Here is a 24201-nt window from a genome sequence, read left to right on the forward strand (position 1 = left end):
GACTTTTAGTATGTTGTTCTAGACACCTCATAGAAATGATGTATGGTGAAAAACCTTCTGTGACAATTAGTTCTATTTTTGCGTCCAAAATGAGCTAAATTGCCTGGACTATAATGTTCTCACCAAAACAAACGTCCACATGAAGGCCAAGGAGGTTTGTTAAAAGCTCTGAACAAGAAAAAATGTTCTCAATATATTAATTGTCAATTAGCAGCTCTTTGTGTGAATGTTGCTGTTGCTACGTAGCGAGCGTTGGTAGCTATGGGAAAAGGGTCGGCTCGTCTGGACCGGAAGCAAAACAGAAGGATTGTTTTCCACCTCTAAACATCTGTCGGCGCTAATGTTAGCTATGTAGCAACAGCAGAGGTCACATAAAGCTCCTCTTTTAATTTTAATTTTTTATTTTTTTTCAATAATTGTCAAAATCAGTTTGTTTACACTCTTTCTTAGAGTGAGATGAGTAAAAACCACTTTAGTCTTATATATGGAGTCAGGAGGTGTGGCTAGCGTTAGCTTAGCATAAAGACTGAAAACAGGGGGAAACAGCTAGCCTGGCTAACTCACCTGTGTCGCCTCTTCTTTAAAGGGATAGTTCAACATTTAGTCAGATCCTCCTCTCACCATAATCCCTATAGTCATAGCAGTAGGTTCGTCATTATTGACATTATCGTAATTATCGGTGCATGTTGTGTGTAATGTAACATTTGTTGAGTTGTTTTAGAGGCAAATGCGGCCGGAACTACATTCCAGACACGGCTGCTGGGCGGAGGGATTTCAAAATCGCAAGTAGTTCAGAGTGTTTGCTTCATGTCTCGTAATGTTGCATGATTATCTCATAGCGTGGTGAATGTGCAGGTCACAACTTGTCCACCAGAGCGTTGTGGAGTTGTTGGATTGTGTATTTGATGAGTTTGATGAGGGACAGGGGCTCTGTACCGTTCACCTCCATTGTGTTCACTGAGCAGCTCACGTCTCTGCCCCGCCGATCTCAAAACAACATGCACCGATAATTAATGGTGATGAACCTACTGCTGCGACTATAGGGGTTATGGTGAGAGTAGAATTTGCCAAAAAATGTTGAACTGTCCCTTTAACTGAAATGCAGAAACAGTGCATTGAATTTAAAAGGGAACTACTTCTTCTCTTGTATCCATCCGCCAACCACATCGTTATCATCATCACAGCTGCACTAACAATGACTTTTACATTTCTGGTCTTATCGCTGGTTTACAGATGATGCAGTTTATTAATGAGTGAGATTTTTGTGCTGCTTTTTTTTTCACTCAGTCTTCAGTCTTTATATTTAGCCAACTGAACCACACCGAGCTTAAAAATACCCTTTAATTGCCATCAAAGCAGCATTTTAAACATTGTTATGACAAGCAATACAAACACAGACATAAATAAGTCAGAAAAACTGTCACACTTCCACTAATAATAACCAGCTAATGGAGCCTCTTCCAAAGACTTTTAATATTTACTTGAGTTCAACAGCAGCAATAAATTCAGACACTCTCCAGTTCTTCTCTAGGCCTACATAAATAAAGAGGAGGAGAATTTAGGGGCTTTTTCTGTCTGTGGGTCTGGAAGAAGAAGAAGATTTAAGAGTGAGCTGAAGAAACACACGGTTTCTACCAGAGACAGTTTTAAAGTCACTGTCAGCTGTTTTTTTATTTTTTTTTTAACTTGTCCAGTTTCATCTGCTCCGCTGTAAAAGCCTAAAAGTCTGTAATCCTGAACAAGATAATGTGAGTTTGTGCAGATTAAAGGATCAGACCTCGATCCGCTCACCTGGAGAGTCGCTGAGTCAGAGAGCATTGTGGGAAAACACAGACGCTGATCAATAGACTCTGTGTCGGATCAATGTTTCTGATCAATGAACTGTGATAGTTAGTGAACTGTAGCTATTGATTCAGAATTGTTCACCTCAGTTATCTGAACCAGTGACACAACTCTGATTGATCTATAGATGTTGGAGTTACAGCCAAGATGGTTAGCTTAGCTTAGCACAAAGACTGGAAACAGATGGAAACTGTTAGCCTGGCTGTACTGTAGGGTCACGTAATCCGTTTTACTTTCATCCCAGTTGTTCAAAACAAAGTTGGATTGGATCAGTCTGATCCTGAACTTTTCAAGATTACCAAATCCAGTTAATGAGTGAATGGGACTGTGTCACTGTGTAGCTATAAAATGCAAAATAGGTACACATTTCAATTTTCATTTAATTAGCCTATCCAGTAGTTGGGAAAAAGTAATTTTCTCCTGAAATAATCAAAAGCTAACTTTATTTACTTTAATAGGCTACTAAAATTAAAAAATCAGATGCAAAATATCAATGTAGCCTATATAGACCTATATTATAAATGTTGCTTATTTGACCATTTTGAATTGAATTTACCGGTAAATGACATTTTGACCCTGAAATCCCCCTGAATCCATCAAACTGCTGGGATCAGAATAATCCTGTTTTTTTTTGATCAAATTATCCAGATCCTCCTACTAAAAAAGTGTAGATCAACACAAACTGAGGGGTTAATTTGATCCAGATAAAAAAACAAGATTGTATTACGTGATCTAATCTGATTTCAGAATCCTTTTTTAGTTTTGAACAACCCATTTTCAAGATTTGATCCAATCCATTATCCAAAATCTGATTAGATTACCTTTGAACAACAGGTTATCAGCGTCCGCCTGTCCGTCTGAAATCACAAATCTAAACTTCCTGTTCTTCTTTTTCACCCTATGTTAAGCCGACAACAACAAAGTTAACATCTGGCTCAACGAATCACTATTTCATCATCCAGACGTCACCGTGTGTGTATGAATTTTTTTAAGGTTTTCCTCGTAGCTGCTGCTCTTCACACTGAGTTGCATCATTGTTTTGGAAAAAACTCAGTTTTCCTGAAAAGCAGAGGTGGAGTTTTGAGAAAAAACAAAAAAACACAACTTTAGTTTGTGAATTTCCCCCAAAATCTCAGAGTTATTCCTGTTTTGTCTCTGGACGTCCTCAAAGTTGGACAGTAAATAACTCCAGTGGGACATGGATAATGATGATAATAATCCAATAGGTTAATAAAACACAACACAGAATCTGCTCTCCGTCATATTTTCCAGTTATTGCTTCATATTAATTCTCAGTATCGGTGAGTCAGACACCCCCCCTCATGTTGTGTCCTCAGTGGACGGACAGCGTCGCTCTGTGAGAAGCTTTTCACGCCTGCGTTAAAGTGGACACAGGAATTTTTCACAGCGGCGTCTCTGGAGGTTTTCAAAGACCCCCTTTGCCCCCCACCTCACCCTCCCTTTTCTCATTCTGTCGGCCATCTTCTTAGTCTTCTTCCTCCTACATGTCGCCACCTGCCTCGTCGTCGTCGTTGACCCAGAAAGTCAAACCGAGGGGAAAATGATTCAGATTCAGTTCAGAGCAAAGTGCCGTGATTCCTGTCTGTTTAACACGGATCAATTCAGGATCAATGATCCATCATCACGTGTTTGATTTTCACTTTCCACTCAGTCGGGTCGGTGTCTTCTGTCCTTCGGTCGTGATGATGCGTTCAAGCGTCAGATAAGGTGTCGTTAAGGCCTGAGCTCCGTCCCTCAGAACTAAAACACATTTCTCCTCCGTTGACTCTGAAAGAGACACGATGAAGTCCAGTTAGTCATCAGAACCAGTTAAGGAGGACGACGCATTGTGTTTTTATGTGCGTGCACTGCAAAAACTCAATATCTTACCAAGAATATTTGTCTTATTTCTAGCCAAAATGTTTTTTCTAGTCAAAACAAATCTCATTATACTTAAAATAAGACTCATCACATTAAAAAGTAGCTTGTTTTTAGACACTTTTTACTTCTTTCAAGCAAATTTTCACTTGAAATAAGTAGAAAAATCTGAGCAAGTTTTTCTTTCTTATTTCAAGCACAAAAAACTTGCTTTCACTGGCAGATTTTTCTACTTATTTCAAGTGAAAATTAGTTTGAAACAAGTGAAAATTATCTAAAAACAAGTTAATTTTTAGGTGATGAGTCTTATTTTAAGTGGAAAGAGATTAGTTTTGACTAGAAATTAGACATTTTGACAAGAAATAAGACAAATAGCCTATTCTTGGAAAGATTTTGAGTTTTTGCAGTGTGTGTGTGTGTGTGTGTGTGTGTGTGTGTGTGTGTGTGTGTGTGTGTGTGTGTATGTAATGACTTATCTCAGGTATTTTTTTTAAAAAAGCAGCAGCGTCTCCTCTGATGTCAGAGCTCAGGTTAAACTGCAGCCGCTCAGGACACGATGACGAACACAAACACACAAACCTCGTCAGTCAGTCAGTCAGTCAGTCAGTCAGTCAGTGAACGCAACACGGTGGACTGACATGAACTGACTGTAGCAGCCCATGTGGCGTGACGGTGCTGTCGAGTGCTGTGTTTTAAGATGGGAAATCAGAGCTTCAGTGTGACGGTGACAAGTTTATAGAACAACTTCTGACTTAACTTCTTCTTATTCTTCTCTGCTTTAACAGATACGCCATGGCCCTGTACAACCAGCACGTCTGCCCTGTGCAAAACTGGTACAGCACACACACTACACACACACACACACACACACACACACATGCACACACATACTTTACCACTTCCTGCCAAGTCTGTCCTTCTTAATTCAAACACGACGAGGCAGGAGGGGGAAAGAAAACAAAAAGTGCTTCAGGGGCAAATGTCGACATGAAGGGAGGACGAGTGTATGTGTGGGGGGGGTTGAGGGGGGGTGAGGGGGGTTGAATATAAAGAGGAGGAATCCAGTCTGGTGTCAGGAATCATCTGTGATGTCGGGGGAATGTGAAACATAAACATGGATTAAAATCACCTGCTGGATTCTTTAAAGGAAAAAAAAACAAAAAAACTCCTCCACAGCTGCAGAGACACAAACCCTGACAGTGAAGCTCTCAACAACCTCTGGATAACATGGAGGGTATCTGAAGGGGCTGGGGGGTGGGGGGTGGGGGGGGCTGTGGATATGTAGGTCACTGGTTCAGTTTCAGACACAGACTGGTACAAGGTGCTACAAAAACACTAGATCATCTGTGATTTATAGGTTTTAATTTAATTATCTGATCCGATGCATCTCTTGTGTTTTACTCAGAGGTTCTTATCTTATATAGTGACCAGATATAGAATATAAATATAAAAATGGGGGAACATTTGCGAAAACATGAGCAGTCGATCACTGAGATCATCATTTATTAGGCCTAGTAGCTAGAACCCGGAGGAGACAACAGAAAAGTGTTTGAAATAAAGGAAAAAAAGAAAGAAAGAAGAAAAGAAGAAGTTTGATTCCTGTTTCACCTCGATCAAGTTACAGGTAAAACACAACAACAGTGTTTTCAAAGGAGATGAAACTTTTTTTTAGGGAAACAGGTCGTTTTGTTCTGTTTAAACTGAAAATTAAAGTTGATATTTTGTTGTTATTAAGAGTTTTGCATTGAAAATTGATCATTATTTGACCTTATTGTGCAGCTATAGGCTATCAGGTGATCAGTTGTGAAATCCTCCCAAAACACTGCGAGCCGCTATTAGCCACAAAGCTAACGTTAGCATTAGCAGCTGTTTAGTTACGAATCTAGAGGAAACATTATAAAGTTCAACATCAAACTTTATTCATTTACTCAATTAAAGCTGTAGAAAGAGGAAGAAGCATGTATATGTTAACTTAACTATCTCTATAACATATTTTCCTCCACTGAGGGTAGCATAACAAGCTAGCCTCTTCATTTTCCGATACCGAGTCACTGTAGTGTCCAAAGGCTTGTCCTGTAAACTCAGTGATCATTTATTTGCACATAAAACATAACAAATACACTGTGTATAGTTTTTTACTGTGAAGTGGATGAAGAGGTGATGTAACGTTGGTTTGTTTTGCTCCTTCGGTGTTTTCAAGCTTCTTTTAATCATCTTTTAACTAATGCGCTCTGAGGTGATAGCTGTTAAACTATGATGATGATGACCTCACACGCACTCTGACACACTGTGTGTTATTTAACAAACCTCTCACCTAAAAACACTTTGGGTTAATTTTCGACCGGTTTGCGTCGACGTGAACGAAGCTGGAACCATTAACAGAGTTCGTTAACTTCGTCATTGTGCAGGTCGCAGTAAACGTTTGACCTTTAACACTGCAAAAACTCAAAATCTTTCCAAGAATATTTGTCTTATTTATTGTCAAAATGTCTCAATTTTAGTCAAAACTAATCTCTTTCCACTTAAAATAAGACTCAAAAATTAACTTGTTTTTAGACAGTTTTCACTTGTCACTAATTTTCAATTGGAATAAGTAGAAACATCTGCCAGTGAAAGTTTTTGTGCTTGTAATAAGAAAGAAAAACTTGCTCCACTGTCAGATTTTTCTACTTATTTAAAGTGGAAAATTTGCTTGAAAAAAGTAAAAAGTGTCTAAAAACAAGCTACTTTTTAATGTGATGAGTCTTATTTTAAGTAGAATGAGATTTATTTTGACTAGAAATAAGACAAATATTCTTGGTAAGATTTTGAATTTTTGCAGTGAACCTGGTTAAAGATGAAAGATTCAATGTTTTTTAATGCAGCAGCTGTAGTGTTGATGTCTGAAGGTGTGTGTTTGTGTGTGTTTGTGTGTGTTTGTGTGTGTGTGTGTGTTTCTAGGTTTTACAACGAGTCGTGTGAGGAGCAGCTTCCTCTGCAGAGAGGACCGGAGCTGTGCTGCACGCTGGACAACGTCCCGCTCATCAGGTGAGTGTCGTTCAGGACGTAAACCGCTGCTGCTGTGAGACGAACAACAGACAAACAACAGACACACAACAGACACACAACAGACACACAACATCTTGTCTAGTCGTCTAGTTTCTTCACATGAACCAAAACAATCGCTGCTGTTGGAGGCGCTGAGGTTTCTCCAAACCGCTGCGGTGAGATGTGGATGAATCGGTCACTGCTCTCGGAACAATAACACTGCAAACACGGCGTAACCACGGAGACGAGTGACGTGAAGCAGCCGCGGTCTGTGGTTTTCCCTCCGTCGGTTTTATGAGCTCTGGTTCTGGTTCTGGTTCTGGTTCTGGTTCTGCTGTTTTTCCTCTTTTTATTGAAACAGTAACACAAACAGGACACACACAGACACAGAGAGACTGTTGCCCTGTGGTCGGAGGGAAAAACGGGGATAAAATTCACCTTTTGTTTCTCTGAAATCTCTGTGATTTATGAGTCAAGTTGTCGACTCTGGAGACTTGATGCTCAAAACACCAGAAAAACTAGAAACAATGAACAAAAAGGAAAAAGCAAACAGATTAAATCCAGATGAGAGGCAGCGATAATGAGGCGCAGGTGAAACACCTGAGGGCCGGAGGAGCTGAACCACACAGAGTGAAACAGATAGAAAAGACCAAAAAAGAAAAGTGAAACCAAGAAAACAAAACCTGAGATTCTGAAAGTTTTACAGAAAAATAAGATAAAACATGATAAAGGAAAAAGATATGACAATAAAAGAGTAAAGAGTCGTCATACAAGGTGAAGTATTTTTAGTTTTAGTTGATTAATTAGTCAAAATTCATCGCAAATATAGTTTTTAATTGTTGAAAATAAACCTTAAAGGATTATTTATGTCTTTAATAATCTTCTGCTTTATGCAAATGTGACTTTATTATAATATTGTGCAGAAAATGTTGCTTAAAATGTGCAACAGCCGCCCCACCCGTCACATTCACTGATCACAGATTTCACTCACTGTAGCAACCAGCAGCTGATCCAAACTAAAGTTCACAATAATTAAGAAAATTGTTTGTTTGAACCTCATGAAACAAAACGCTGCTTCGCCGTGCTTTAGGATGACTCTAAGGAAAAAGGTCACGGTCATGGTAAAGAGATATTCTAAAAGCTGCTGCAGGTAAAACGTGAACTGTGACTCGTCGTTTATCATCCAAACGGCTGCAGCAAAGATGTAAAAACCTGCAGGAACCAGTTTGTTGAAAGCACTTTTCTTCAGTGGAGTTGAAGTTTCTGCTGCTGAGCTGTGAGACGAGTCCACACTTGTCCAACAGAGGCCGTCTATCAGGTGGAGCAGTGACCTTTGACCTCTGCAGGAAGAGCAGCTTTTGTTGTGTGTAGCAGCAGCAGCAGCAGATCTGTCACCGTCACACACAGACGCAAAACGCAAACACGACGATGAACTGAACTCTGAGCTTCACGTTTCTTTCTTTTCTTTTCTTTTCTTTTCTTTTTGTGATCAATTTATTGGATTTTTTCATTTTTTGTTAAAGTTACCAGCTATAAATATGCAAAAAAAGAAAAAGAAAGAACGTGGAAAAATGCCAACAATTATTAAATTAATGATGGAGATATTGTTAACAATAATAGAAATAATGAATCAACACTTAAAGGGACAACAAGGAGTTTCTATTTGGTTATAAAAAAGTCTCATATTAATGTGGATGAATCTCCGCTACCCACACTTGTTAATGGGCCCATTTTCGATAAATATATCGTTTTGTCTCTATCGTTATTTTGTTATTATTAGTGGTGGCGGAAACGCTGGTCGACCAGCTTTCTATACATTCGGTTTCATGGCGAGTCATGAGAATAACGCCGCCGAATCGCCCGTTATGGTCGGAACTACGACGGTATGTGATCGTCTTCGAACCTCTGACTTTAATTCTTGATGAATGAAAACATGAGTCTGTCTTGCGCCGGTCAAAGAATTTCACGGTGCGCGGAGGCTCATAAATGTAGTGTGGAAACGCTTCGCTTTTCCAAAACTCCTCATTGTCCCTTTAACTACTTCCATGTCTGTAATGTAAACAAATAAAGGTACAACCCAACCTAAACAGGTTTTTAAACTGTTCCATATTAGGTGAAGTATTTGAGAAATTAAAAATAAATAAATAAAATATAAATAAATCTCTACATACACATAAACATAAACATAGACAACAGGATCCCCACGTCGCTCCGTCCTCGACCTCCTGCTGAGGACGAAGTCGTCTCCGTTTATAGACGGAGCTGCTCTCCAGGAAAAAAGCAAAACAAAACAGAAAAAGAAAAAACTCTGGCGTGGTTTTAATACCACAGAGTCACATATAAGGTCTTTGTGCTGCTGCTGCTGCTGCTGCTGTTTCAGGACTATTTTTAAGTCCCTGGCTCAGGACAGGACTTAAAGGAACCAGGATCTGGTCTGAACTCTGAGAACCTGACTGAACTTGAGCCCAGAGATCCTGGACTCGAGCCCAGACCAACGTCAGCGCTAACGTTAACACTCTGCTCTGCTCTGCTCTGCTCTGTTCTCTCTGCAGTAAATGTGGGACTCTGCCTCCCGAGAGCTGCTTCTTCAGCCTCATCTGCAGCACCGGCTCCTTCATGGGTGAGTCCCAGTGTCTCAGTGTCAAAGTGTCACACACACTCAGATTTCACTCTTTACACATTATTTTATTTCTTTACATCTTCTCACACACACACACACACACACATACTGTAGTCGCGGAGCTGCACTCGGCTCATGCACTGCAAAAGCTCAAAATCTTTCCAAGAGTATTTGTCTTATTTCTTGTCAAAATGTCTAATTTCTAGTCAAAACTAATCTCTTTTCACTCAAAATAAGACTCATCACCTAAAAATGAACTTGTTTTTAGATCATTTTCATTTGTTTCAAGCAAATTTTCACTTGAAATAAGTAGAAAAATCTGAGCAAGTTTTTTTTCTTATTTCAAGCACAAAAAACTTGCTTTCACTGGCAGATTTTTCTACTTATTTCAAGTGAAAATTTGCTTGAAAGAAGTAAAAAGTGTCTAAAAACAAGCTACTTTTTAATGTGATGAGTCTTATTTTAAGTATAATTAGATTTGTTTTGACTAGAAATTACATTTTGACTAGAAATAAGACAAATATTCTTGGTAAGATTTTGAGTTTTTGCAGTGTGTAACGTTCAAGAGACCTCAGACTTGTTGTTTCAGCTGTAAAGTCTCTCCCTCCTCCCTCCTCCACCCAGGAGAAGATTTGCCCTGTGCCATGAATGCAGCGTTTTTATACCTCACACGAATGAGAGTTCAACGACCGCTCTGCACATTGATTCTTCTTCTTTTTCTGTTTGCTAAAGTAAAGTTTCTATAGGAATCTGTGTTACTTTATTCTACTGAGCGGTTAAACATGGAGGACACTGGTCTTTAAACATGAGCAACATCAGTCACCTCACAGGGAAAAAAGAAACGTTTTCACTGCAGAGATCAAAAGAATTAAAAGTATTTTTCATAAAAAAGTTGTGAATATTGTCGTGAGAGAGTACAGAGGCTCAGAGATGTCACAAAAAAACAGCATTTATAAAAATTATTATTATTTTTCTTCATTCTGACTGAAGACTAGTTTTATTCTGAAGGTGCAGAGAGTCACGAAGAGACAAATTAGCTAATTGAAAAAAGAAATGCTAGAGGAAAACACAAACTGTTCCTGTTTATAAAAAGCTTTTTCAAATGATCAAAAGTCTTTATTTTGTTAAAGTTGTTATTTATTCATTCATTAATGGATGTATTGATGCATACTTTATTTGATGATGAGCTGTAGCTGCTTTTGTGAATCCATTTTTAGTATTTATTGAAGGATTGATTGTTTTATGTGACGTCCCTGGTCCTCCATACGGTACATTGTGAATTAACCTTCCTGTCAAATGTTTTTGTATCACAACTATACATTTCTTTCAAGCCTGAAAACCATATTGATGCTTCCTCACCACACTGCTCAACATTTTCATTTCATTATTGGATATTTTATTCAATTTTACAGCATCTGTGGTCAAAGTTGACTCAATGACACAACTGAAAATGTTTCAAAACAAAGTAACTTAGTGACTGAAAAACTAAATATGTTTATGTAAATTAAGTTTATTAAACAACTAATTCCAGAAAAGAAAGTGTAAAAATGGGTTAAACACAGTGTAAACAGTCAATGAAATGAGGTTTATTTTGATCTGGAGGACAAAGTTGTGTGAAAACAATACAAAAGTGCAAGAAATATAAATAACTCGAAGAATAAATCAATAATAAGACTCGTCATTTTATCAGTTTACAATAATTAATGCTGAAACCAGGAGATAAAATCATTGAATATGTGATAGTTTCAGACTCGAGGTCTCGTTTCTCTGGTGGAATCTGAAGTGCTTCACTCGTGTTCGCTCTCAGTGACTTGAAAGGAAACTCCACCCGTCGTGTTTGTGTAAAATACTAAAATACTGCAGACCTGAGATCAGTGCTGCAGACGAGGGTGTCGCTGTTAGGTAACAGCTGTTTGATGTGGTGTTGGACAGGAACTGGGTCTGCTGGGTGCTGAGGATCACGTAGACGTGGACACGGAGCAGCAGGAGATCCACGACCACGCTGCTCCGAGTCTCCGACCTCTCACCTGGACACACCTGATCTCAGACCTGTTCTCACACCTCTTTTCTCTGATCCAAGTTTTGAATTATTCTTGCAAAACGTCATAACAGTTATTATTATATGATGTGCAAATGAATCCAGAAAAACAAAATATTTGAGAATCTGTGTCCATATTACATACAGAATTTCTGCTTAAAGGGACAACGAGGAGTTTCTATTTGGTTATAAAAAAAGTCTCACGTTAATGTGGATGAATCTCCGCTACCCACACTTGTTAATGGGCCCATTTTCGATAAATATATTGTTTTGTCTCTATCGTTATTTTGTTATTATTAGTGGTGGTGGAAATGCTGGTCGAGCCGACCAGCTTTCTTTACTTTCGGTTTCACAACGAGTGATGAGAATAACGCAGCTGAATCACCGTTTATGGTCGGAACTACGACGGTATGTGATCATCTTCGAACCTCTGACTTTAATTATTGATGAATGAAAACATGAGTCTGTCTTGCGCCGGTCAAAGAATTTCACGGTGCGCGGAGGCTCATAAATGTAGTGTGAAAACGCTTCGCTTTTCCAAAACTCCTCGTTGTCCCTTTAAAAAGTGTCTGAAACTATTGATCGATTATCAGTTCGACAACAGTCACTGATACATTTTCTCTAATGAAAACCACAGTGTTGATGTGTTTAGAGATACAGTCGCACAAAAAATGAAGAGACCACTTCAAAATGCTCAGTTTCTCTGGTTTTTACTATTTATAGATGTGTGTTGGAGTAAAATGAACATTTTTGTTTTATTCTATTAACTACTGACAACATTTCTCCTAAATTTAAAACAAAAATATTGTCATTTAGAGCGTTTAGTGACAACTAGTCAAAATCACAAAAAATATTGGGTAACACTTTATTTGATGCCTAGCTCTATAACACATTATAACTATACTTATAATGAGTTATAATGCAGTTATAACACTGTGTAACTATAGTTGTAAACACTCGTAAATAATCATAATGCTTTATAACAATAATCATAACCCACTATAAAGCATTTTATCATGACTTATAAGGTCAGGTATTATAATACGTTAACTTGTTGGCAATGCCCACATCGATAATGCATTATAAATATAGTTGTAATGTGTTATAATTGGCTCATAAACGTGTATAACTATAATTATAAATACTCATAAATTATCATAAGGCGTGTAGAGCATTATAACTCTATTATAATACTTGACCTTATACGCCATTATGAAATGCTCTATGATGTGCTATAAAGTTAAGCAAGTAACCCAATATTGGGTTTTTTCAGACCTTGAATCATAATAATCTAAAGAAAACATGTTCATAAACATTCCTAAACAACACAACATAAATATTTTAACTTAGTTATTTTAAGTATAAAGATGAAAAAATATTAAATTATTTAATATTTAAAGTTTTTTTTTGTTTTTTTTCACACAAACGGCTCAGACGGGACATTATGAGTGATTTATGGTGTTGTTGCCGCAGCAATGTTTTTGTATGTTTTTGTAAAATATTATTATCTGTTGACAGCAGGGCCATTTATTCCTAATACAGAATCTGACACTTTATTGATCCCTATTGGGAAGTTCAGAATCAGAATCAGAATTAGAGTCAGAATTAGAATAGTTTTTTTTTTTAATTTCCAACTAGTTTTCACACCTACACCGGATTTGACACAGTGTTTAGAGCAAAGAAGAATAATCTCTGTGAAACCAGCGCCGTTATAACTAAGTTAAAATAGTTTAAATGAGTTTTGGTGGGATAATGTCAATGTTTAATCCCAGCAGTTGTTTTGATTTTATCATCCTCCTATAAAACCAGACATGGTTCAGGTGATCATCATCAGTGTCTCATTAAAAGATGCTTTTTAAGGATCATTTGTGAAAGTGGTCTCTTGGCTGTAGTTGCTCTTTGGCCCATAAACCCACAAAGATACAAAAACACGGCCTCTTTTCGCGCTGCGTTCGCTGCACGATCAAAATGTCGGGGGTCGTGGGCGGTGCTCTCGGCTGGAGCGAGCGACGGCGTGAGCGTCCAAACAGTCTGAGCAGCGTGATGATGAGCTGCAGATGTTGAAAGCTGCTGTGAAGCTTTGATGGAGGCGTTTGTTCTGTAAACAGACGTCAGGAATCTGCTCACACAGAGATCAGACAGGCTGGGACTGAAGACCCGATAACCGATAACTGATCAATGAGTTTACTCCTCCTCCTCCTCCTCCTCCTCCTCCTCACTTCCTGTTCTTCCTCCTCCTGCAGTGATGCTGATCGGTTTGCTTCGATACGCTCACGTGATCGAGAAACACCAGAACTGTGTCCTCAACACGGCCGGACTCTCCACCGGCTGGATCTGCGCCGCCGGCCTCATCATGGTGGGAAACTTCCAGGTAACACACACACACACACACACACACACACACACATCTTATATTTCCTTGGATATGAGGTTAAAGGGATAGTTCAACATTTTGGCGAGTTGGCCCATTGCCATAATCCCTATAGTCATAGCAGTAGGTTTGTTACCTTAATTGTCGGTGCAAGCTATTTTTAGAACGGCGGAGCAGAGCCGTGAGCTGCTCAGAGCTACGCTACGGAGGCTAATGGGATTTCTTGGTTTCCCTCATCAAACTCATCAAATACACAATCCAACAACTCCACAACGCTCTGGTGGACAAGTTGTGACCTGCACACTCACCACGCTATGAGATAATAACACAACGTTACCAGACAGAGTTGTTTTCGAGGGAAATACAGAGACTGCTTGATGAAAAACTGTCCCTGAAGGCAACGCACATCAGTGGTTTTGCATGAATTTCCCTCTAAAACAACTCTGTCTGGTAACGTTCTGTTATTATCTCATAGCGTGGTGAATGTGCAGGTCACAACTTGTCCACCAGAGCGTTGTGGAGTTGTTGGATTGTGTATTTGATGAGTTTGATGAGGGAAACCAAGAAATCCCATGAGCTTCTGTAGCGTAGCTCTGAGCAGTTCTGCTCCGCCGTTCTAAAAAATAGCTTGCACCGACAATTAAAGGTAACAAACCTACTGCTATGACTATAGGGACTATGGCAATGGGCCAATTTGCCAAAATGTTGAACTATCTCTTTAAGTAGAGATGTGAGTCGTCAGTGTTCAGTTGTCCTATGTTTGAAGTGGACAGTGAAGTGGATCATTAGACAGAGTAAAGTGGAGCTGAGTGGAGAGGTGTTGATGTTGAAGGTTTGTTCACACTGGTCCCAGGTTCCTCTGAATGATTTGATTGATTGATTGAGCTGATTGATTTTCAAAATAAAACGCAGTCAGAGTCTGAATCACTGTTTCTTGCGTCACTTAGAGTCGGAGTTCACAGAAAAACAAACCAAAAACATATTGTCATAAAAACAAACACCTGAAAATTTTTTGTCCTTGCAGCATTTATCAAAATAAAAACGTCAAAGTTACATAATTTCTTACATAATTGTTTTTCACACACTCAGATGTTATCTCTGTGATTATCTGCCTCCGGCGATTGTAAAACTTTTTGACATCGAGGTGAATGTTTGATTTTTTTTTTTTTTTTTTTCCTCCTTATTAAATAACAGTGGTTTTGTTATTGTAGCAGCTCAACATGAGGCCTTCACTCTGTAAACACAGACTTTAACACACCAACTCAACTCTGGACCCCAAGTATAAAGATGAAAACATATTAAATTATTTAATATTTAAAGTTTTTTTTTTCTTATTCCACACAAACGGCTCAGACGGGACATTATGAGTCATTTATGGCGTTGTTGCCGCAGCAATGTTTTTGTATGAAGAGAATAAAATATCATTATCTGTTGACAGCAGGGCCGTTTATTCCTAATACAGAATCTGACACTTTATTGATCCCTATTGGGAAGTTTAAAATTGGTGTTGGCGTCTTGTTATCCTGTTTTGTGATGGACCAGATCAGCCTGACGCGAAAATATAAAAATATATTTAACAAACTAATGAGCAGAGTCAGAATTAGAATAGTTTTTTTTTTATTTCCAACTAGTTTTCACACCTACACCGGATTGACACGGTGTTTAGAGCAAAGAAGAATAATCTCTGTGAAACCAGCGCTGTTGTAACTTTACACTTCTTCAATACGACTCTGAATTTAATCTAAAATAATTTGATTACATCACATTAGTGTGATAATCTGCTGGATTATGACTCTGATGACTGGTTAAACATGTTTTATTTATTTTTTAACAAACTTATCATTTAAAATAGTACGAACAATCATTATGATAGGGATGAAACCCAAAAGGGCTTATGAAAACCAGAACATATTCAAAAACCAAATTTGTTACAAGTAAAGACAAGAAAATAAGGAATAATTAAATGATAATGAAAAATAAGTAGGAAAAAGATTAGTGATTCTCAGTGAATAGGAAAAAAAGGAAAAATAAACATATGAATGAATGATGCAAAACAATAACGATACATGTAATAATAATCCCTGTCTTCTTCACATCTCATCTTGAAACGTGGCCTTCTGCTCGGCGTTTTGTGTGGATGCTCTTATTTTGAAAGGACACAGCTGAACGAGAGTTACCTTTTTTCGTGTTTTTCTGTGCTGACGTGTGCTCTCAGCTCTCAGAGTTTCTGTTTCTGCAGCACATGTCACATGCTCCAACATACATACACACTGACTGTACATACATGAACATCGTGCACTCGTCCTGTCTGCGCCGCCGTGGCCTCGGGTGTGGAGCGGACCGAGTGAATGTTGAACATGTTGCGACCGTGGAGCTCTGCAGCAGGAATGCAGCCTCACATTTACTCTGACATTTATGTGTTTGGACATGTGCACAGCTGGAATGAGACCAACCGACGGCTCTTCACTCTGAAGGAGCTGCTGCTGCTGCTGCTGCACCTCAGCAACATCCATGAAGTGGAGCTGATGGTGAACTTGTTGCTGCTAGTTTGTTTGTTTGTTTGTTTGTTTGTTGCTCCGTATTTGGTCGCCAATAGGGAAACATCTGTTCTCTTCCGGTTTTTACAGCTGTTTCCATGAAAACATCTGTCAGTTACAGCTGAGAGGAGCTGCAGGTTCAGCTACGTTGTCACTTTAATTCACTTTTATAACAAACAATTGATTATTGCAGCTTTAAAACTTCATTTTTTTTACACTTTTTCTGTGTTTTATCTCAAGTTTTGATCCATAAAAAGACAGATATGTTTCTGGTTTTCACATCTTCATCACTGGGTCACAACATAAACTCAACACATGGAAGAATTTAGGTTAAAATGTGCTGATATTTGATTAATAAAAAGGACTTTAATGTAACTCTCACAGAGAAGTTTTAGCTTCTTCATATCCAACAACAGGCTTGTAGCTTGTTAGCTCAGCAATGGAGTGACCATTTGTTTTCATTAATTATGTTAAAATAGCAACAAAACCCCCCCAAAAATGTATGCATGTGACCAGAGGAGCCATGTCGAGCGCCGTAGTGACATCACAAAGTGACAGGAAGTCCTGACGGCTGGTTTTAAGGCTCAGTTTCTGAATACAGGCTGTGTGCATTTCTCTGTGGACTGAGGCTTTGATACTTTCACAGTATTAATATAGAACCTAGAGCTGCTTTATAATCACACTACACATGGACATCTACCTTTATACTGTATGGAGCTTTAACACAAACATCTACCTTTATACTGTATGGAGCTTTAACACAAACATCTACCTTTATACTGTATGGAGCTTTAATACAAACATCTACCTTTATACTGTATGGAGCTTTAACACAAACATCTACCTTTATACTGTATGGAGCTTTAAATATCTACCTTTATACTGTATGGAGCTTTAACACAAACATCTACCTTTATACTGTATGGAGCTTTAATATAAACATCTACCTTTATACTGTATGGAGCTTTAACACAAACATCTACCTTTATTTTGAAGGAGCTTTAACACAAACATCTACCTTTATACTGAATGGAGCTTTAACATAAACATCTACCTTTATACTGAAGGAGTTTTAAGTATCTGAATATTTCCTCCACGTGCTCTCTGTGTTTTTCTGTTCGTGTGTTGTAACAAACGTCAAAATTGCAGTTAGATATATGGTTATCCTTAGTCACGTTATGTGTGCATGTGTGTGTGTGTGTGTGTGTGTGTGTGTGAGGGTGTGTGAAGGTCAGTATTGTTGGGGCCTCTTCTCCGTCTCATGTTCCTCCAGGCTGAGGTTCTTCAGGCCTCTCACCATCCAGCGGTTAGGGGGGTGGAGTCGGGGGCGGTGGTGATGGTGTGTGTGTCTGCATATGTGAACATGTGTGTGTGTGTGTGTGTGTGTTTTTGTGGGGGTTTCTCATCTTTTTTGGTGATTGGCCGCGGCGCCTCCTCCCCCGTCTCCACTTACACACACACACACACACACACACACACACACACAGAGGGTCATTATGTGTGTGTGTGTGTGTGTGTGGGCCTCAGTGTAAACACAGTGATGTTACTGTACGTCGAGCAGTAAACAGCTGAGGGCAGATGTTTACATCTGCAGGATGAAGTGCTGATGTTGAAGTCGAGAGGAGGAGGAGGAAGAGGAGGAGGAGGAGGAGGAGGAAGAGGGACGAGACACTGTTTGACTTCTAGGCGATCAAACTTGTCCACTGTCCGTCCATCCAGCTCCAAATTACAGATTTATTTAGTCAATTCTTGCATTTTGATAGACAGACAGACAGACAGACAGACAGACAGACAGACAGACAGACAGACAGACAGACAGACAGACAGACAGACAGACAGACAGACAGACAGACAGACAGACAGACAGACAGACAGACAGAGAGATAGTATTAGGGCCACATTGAGGAAAAAAAAAAACACAGACTTTGAGAATAAAGTCGTAAATTTACAAGAATAAAGTCGTAAATTTATGACTTTATTCTCGAAGTTTGATTTGTCAATGTGGCCCTAATCTACTTGTAATATTTGATTCTGTGATTTGTATTTGTTTTGTTTCATTGATTCTTGATGCTTTGGCAACATTATAGTTCTCCTAACATTCATGCCAAGAAAACAAATTTGAATTTGGATTTTGACAGAGAGAGACCTGAGAGACAGAGAGACAGAGAAAGTGTAACTATCTTCTCTCACTCTACTAGGAACCATTTATTAAAACTTTGTCCCCGGGGGGAAGACGAGTTTCCAGGAACAGCTCACGAGGTCCTGAGGCTGATGTTCGATACCCGACGATGTCAGGAACAAAAAACTCGACACTCGACACTTTGTAGATGAACTACTTCTTCAGAACCGGTTCACGTCCACGTATTCATCCGCCTCCTCCCTGTAATTAGGCCTCTGAACCAGCTGTGATGTCGTCGTCCACCTCCTTCTGTTATCATCATACCAGCTGCTGTGTGTGTGTGTGTGTGTGTGTGTGTGTCTGTGTGTGTGTGTGTGTGTGTGTGTGTGTGTGTGTGTGTGTGTGTGTGTGTGTGTGTGTGTGGGCCCATTATGAAGGATATAAACGCAGGGAGCTGCTGCAGCTGAGTTCAAGTTGACACCGTGTCGTCGTCGTCGTCTCTCTCGGGTGTCGTTGGTGTCGTTCATTCTCCTGATTGTCAGATACTGTAACACAATGATTACCCAGAATGCCGTGCATGTGTGAGGTCACCGTGACCCGTGTTGACCGTGTTTACAGGTCATTTTGTGTTTTGTTTTTTGTTTTTTTTGTCCATGTTATCTAACTCTCACCCTATTCATCAACCAGAAGTTCTCATTAATCCTACAGGACCTTGAACGTTACTTATTGATCGACACCAAATTAATCAGCAGTTTTGAACTGAATCTGAAACTTGTTGCTGCTTGTAAAAGTGAAGATTTGTGTTTTTTTCATCAACTAAACTGTAAATCTGAGTTTTTTTTAATATATAACATAAATTAATTAAGTGATAATTGGAATAATCAAGGAACATTTATCGCATCTGTTGTCTAGACGTTTCTGGACAAAGTTTAATCTCGTCGTGTTTCCCAGGACTTTGATCTGTGGGTGGCGCTGAGGGAAAGGTCAGAGGTCGGTTAGGATTCGTCCTCTGGGCATCGTTAATAATATCTGAACCAACCAGATCTCACAGGAACCGGACTGATGTCTGTCTGAGTCTGGACCACAGAGGTGGACGGACCGAGCTTCATGTCCTTCTATAGAGATACGGAAGGAGAGACAGCAGCACGGCTAAAATAGAATAATAAGAAGAAGAAATATGACATGCAAAAAAAGAAATACATTAAAAATAACTGGAGTAAACAAAAAACAGAACATGAAGTTTCTGTTCTGAATTCAAAGAGGAAAGCGAAAGAGGAACTATGTTTAGTTTAGTAATAGTGATGATGGTTAAATAAATGTAACTTGTTACGCCCGTAACCCGTAATATCTTGTTTATGACAGATAAAACTACACAGATATACACAAACATGGTAACATGGTAGATGATAAATAACGGTATCCACCGCTCCATGGATTGATTTCTCACCGGCTTCGTTGAAAACAAATTAATGCACATGGAGGAGAGGAGGGTTAGAGACACAGAGGAGAAGTTACACTGCAAAAACTCAAAATCTTACCAAGAATATTTGTCTTATTTCTAGTCAAAACAAATCTCATTATACTTAAAATAAGACTCATCACATTAAAAAGTAGCTTGTTTTTAGATACTTTTTACTTATATTTTCACTTGAAATAATCTGATAGTGGAGCAAGTTTTTCTTTCTTATTACAAGCACAAAAAACTTGCTTTCACTGGCAGATTTTTCTACTTATTTCAAGTGAAAATTAGTTTGAAACAAGTGATAACTGTCTAAAAACAAGTAAATTTTTAGGTGATGAGTCTCATTTAAGTGGAAAGAGATTAGTTTTGACTAGAAATGAGACATTTTGACAAGAAATAAGACAAATATTCTTGGAAAGATTTTGAGTTTTTGCAGTGATAAAGTCGAGTTAAATTGATAATAATGGAGTTGTTGTTTTCTGTTTTTGTCTTTATTTCTCAGGTGGACTTTGCCAAAGTGCTTCACTACGTGGGCGCCGGCGTGGCCTTCCCGTCCAGCATGCTGTTCGTGTGTTTGCAGTCGGCTCTGACCTACAGACTCGCCAAGACCCAGGACGAGTACCGGGTGGGTCACCTGCGTGTGGGGATGGCCCTGCTGGCGCTCATCGCCCTGGTGCTTAGTATCCTTCCACCGTCAACTAGACCCTCTGTCAGGGTGACCAAACGTCCTCTTCAATTTGCCAAAATGTTGAACTATCCCTTTACGCATGAACTTAAATGGAACTTTGCACAGTGACTGCGGTATTTTGTTGTGGTGTCTTGTGAGCAAATGTCAGGGCAGCATCATTACAAACTGTTGAAGCTCACTTGGTAGATTGCACACAACATTATAGGTTGATTTTCTAATACAAAAGTGTTTTTTTTATCATTATTTCATTCCAGAGGACCTATTTTATTTTATTTTTCTACCATTAATAAACCTCAGGAAGCCGATCTGAATTTGTGTCTCTGGTTATAGGGAGATATTTTGTTGTATAGCTGAATTTTCTATCCATACAGACGAGACATATTTATTGTATGTATCTATGAGGCGTCTTTTTTGTAAACTTCAAGTATTATTTAAAGGAATAGTTCACCAAAAAATAAAATTCAGTCATTAGTGACTCACCCTCATGCTGATGAATACTCCGGAGTAGTTTTTTATTCCCCAAAGTGCATCTGGAGACCCGGGAAGCCGGTTCGTAGTCCAACCAAAGCTTTATATGAGAGTCAATAGCGCCCGACACAAAAACGTCCATAAAACTACACAAAAACCATTTAATATTCCTCCACACTGCTCATCCACTGCAATCCAAGTGTCCTGAAAGATATAGTTAGATATAGTAGAGATAGATATAGTCCAGAGTTTACTGGAAATGGGGCGCGTTCTCACGTTCACGTGAAGGAACATTCAATACAGGACTGTTTAGGCTGTAAAAATGTCCTAAATGACGTAGTTTTGAGTAAACTCTACAAGGTTTTTGTGTAGTTTTATGGACATTTTTGTGTCGGGCACTATTGACTCTCATATAAAGTTTTGGTTGGACAACGAACCGGCCTCCCGGGTCTCCAGATGCACTTTGAGGAATAAAAAACTACTCCTGAGTATTCATCAGCATGAGGGTGAGTCAATAATGACTGAATTTCATTTTCTGGTGAACTATTCCTTTAAATGATACTTGAAGTTTACAAAAAAGACACCTCATATATACATATACAACAGGTATATGCCTATCTATATGGACAGAAAATTCAGCTATACAACAAAATATCTCTCTATAACGAACGAACGAATGAATTTCATTTTTCGGTGAACTATTCCTTTAAGTAAGAGCCGAGCGTCCTCTGTTTTGGAAATCAAAACATGGTCGTACCCCTATCCTCTGTGTGTGTGTGTGTGTGTTTAGTTTGGCCTGAAGCTGCTCTGTCTGTCTGTGTGTGTATGATGTGTGACGCTGCCCCCTGCTGGAGAAAACACTCCTCTACGTCTCTCTGACTTCATGTGCTCCACCTCCTGCTTCGTTGTCGGTCGGTTTCTCCTTGACCTTTTGACCTTTAGGCGGCGTCTTCTTCTGCCAGGAGAGCTTCGCCCTGCAGCACGCCTCGGCCATCTTCGAGTGGACCTACTGCTCGCTCATCATGCTCTTCTACGGGACCTTCGCCTTCGAGTTCGCCGGCATGTCGGGCGACACGCTGATGGTGCTGTCCAGAGGAGGAGGAGGGGGAGGAGGGGGAGGGGCCGCGCTGAGCTTCTCCGCCGCAGAGCACAAGGCCGAGGCGGTGGCGGCGAACAACCACCACCACCATCATCATCATCATCTTCATCATCATCACCAACCGGAGAACTTATCGATCCTTTAAAGTGATGATGATGATGATGAACGACTCAAACTGGAGCGGAGACGCTGCAGAACCTCAACAGGGACCAAAGACAAAACGCTGCACAACACTGCCAGTGCCTTTCTGCACACACACACACACACACACACACACACACACACACACACACACACACACACACACACACACACACACACACACACTCAGCTCTTGTATTTGTTTAAAGGGATAGTTCAGCATTTTGGCAAATTGGCCCATTGCCATAATCCCTATAGTCATAGCAGTAGGTTTGTTACCTTTAATTGTCGGTGCAAGCTATTTTTAGAACGGCAGAGCAGAGCCGTGAGCTGCTCAGAGCTACGCTACGGAGGCTCATGGGATTTCTTGGTTTTCCCTCATCAAACTCATCAAATACACAATCCAACAACTCCACAACGCTCTGGTGGACAAGTTGTGACCTGCACATTCACCACGCTATGAGATAATAACAGAACGTTACCAGACAGAGTTGTTTTAGAGGGAAATACAAAGACTGATTGATGAAAAACGCATGAATTTCCCTCTAAAACAACTCTGTCTGGTAACGTTGTGTTATTATCTCATAGCGTGGTGAATGTGCAGGTCACAACTTGTCCACCAGAGCGTTTTGGAGTTGTTGGATTGTGTATTTGATGAGTTTGATGAGGGAAAACCAAGAAATCCCATGAGCCTCCGTAGCGTAGCTCTGAGCAGCTCACGGCTCTGCTCCGCCGTTCTAAAAATAGCTTGCACCGAAAATTAAAGGTAACGAACCTACTGCTATGACTATAGGGATTATGGCAATGGGCCAATTTGCCAAAATGTTGAACTATCCCTTTAAAGTCTCTTATTGAAACAATCGGCCTTTCATCAGCCTGAACGTCCAGGAAGTGCCTCTTCCTCCTCTTCCTCCACGTGCGCCGCCGCCACTGCTGTCGTGTTTTCATGTTTGGACGTTGGTTCGGACATCGAGCTCCACGTTGTTCTCACACTCAGGAAGTTTTGTTACATAATCAGTTTTTTGGCTCTTTACCTCAACAGTAAGGTGAAGTTTTCCAAAAAAAAAAAAAGAACCCCTCTCGGACAATAGATGGACGGTCGACGAGTGCCAAGAATAATGTGTTTGATTTCTAAGTGCTTCTAATTGTTGGAGGGTTTTTTTTGTATCTTTTCCACAGAAACTTCGTTGTGTCTCATATTCTGTCCAAATAAGCTCTGTTGTATATTTTGTTCTATGTCTTTAAACAGTAACGGTGACGTGTTACAGCTTCTATGGGACCAAACAGATGAGGGAGTGAACGTATAAACAGAGAGTGTTATAAAAAATGTTTGAAAAAAAAAGCAGCAAATTAAAGCAAATAATATTTTAAATAATTCATGATTGGGTTTTCATTGATCATGAAACAGAACACACTCTGTTGTTAAAAGGTTTTATTGTTTAAAAATCATATTTACATCATGAACAGAACGAGAAGTCGTAGATTCACAGTTTTCTTTTTCTTTTTTTCTTCTTCCTCCTCTTCTTTGGGACATTTCACCTCGTCTCTGTTTGTCTGCAGGTGTTTGAAGAAAATCTCCCTGATGACGTGAAAACTGAGAAACAGCAGCTTCATCTCAGGGAAACGACAGTTTCTAGTGAAAACTAAACAAGAACAAGAATAGAACTAAAATCTAAAATCTACAAACCTATCAAGACTTTCTACTTTAAAGCTTCACGTCGTCCTGCAGACACTAAACCAGCAGCCGGACTTCTACAACCACTCACGTGACAGAGACAGGAAATATGATATATTTATATATATATATATATAGAAAGTAAAGGTTCATGTATCTTTAGACCTCTGGAAACTAAAGTTAAGACTCTTTAAGGATTTCAGTCTTGCGTAGATGAAGTGTCTGCAGGTGTTGAT

At 39.4% G+C, this 24201-nt stretch overlaps 1 protein-coding gene across 1 annotated transcript in view; it reads left to right on the forward strand.

Moving 5' to 3' along the window:
* Positions 1-22356, forward strand: part of LOC146967173 (transmembrane protein 150A-like) — a 23917-nt gene extending 1561 nt beyond the window's left edge. The window contains exons 2-7 of the mRNA XM_085761574.1: positions 4506-4553; positions 6661-6747; positions 9300-9367; positions 13649-13776; positions 20397-20574; positions 21993-22356. Coding sequence (XP_085617700.1) covers positions 4506-4553; positions 6661-6747; positions 9300-9367; positions 13649-13776; positions 20397-20574; positions 21993-22294 — 811 coding nt within the window. The 3' untranslated portion in view covers positions 22295-22356. The remainder of the gene's footprint in view (positions 1-4505; positions 4554-6660; positions 6748-9299; positions 9368-13648; positions 13777-20396; positions 20575-21992) is intronic.
* The last annotated feature ends 1845 nt before the right edge of the window (positions 22357-24201 follow it).

This window comes from Trachurus japonicus, chromosome 19 (genome assembly GCF_045865225.1).
Source record: "Trachurus japonicus isolate A0001 chromosome 19, Traja_1.0".
In the NCBI taxonomy this organism is placed as follows: Eukaryota; Metazoa; Chordata; class Actinopteri; order Carangiformes; family Carangidae; genus Trachurus; species Trachurus japonicus.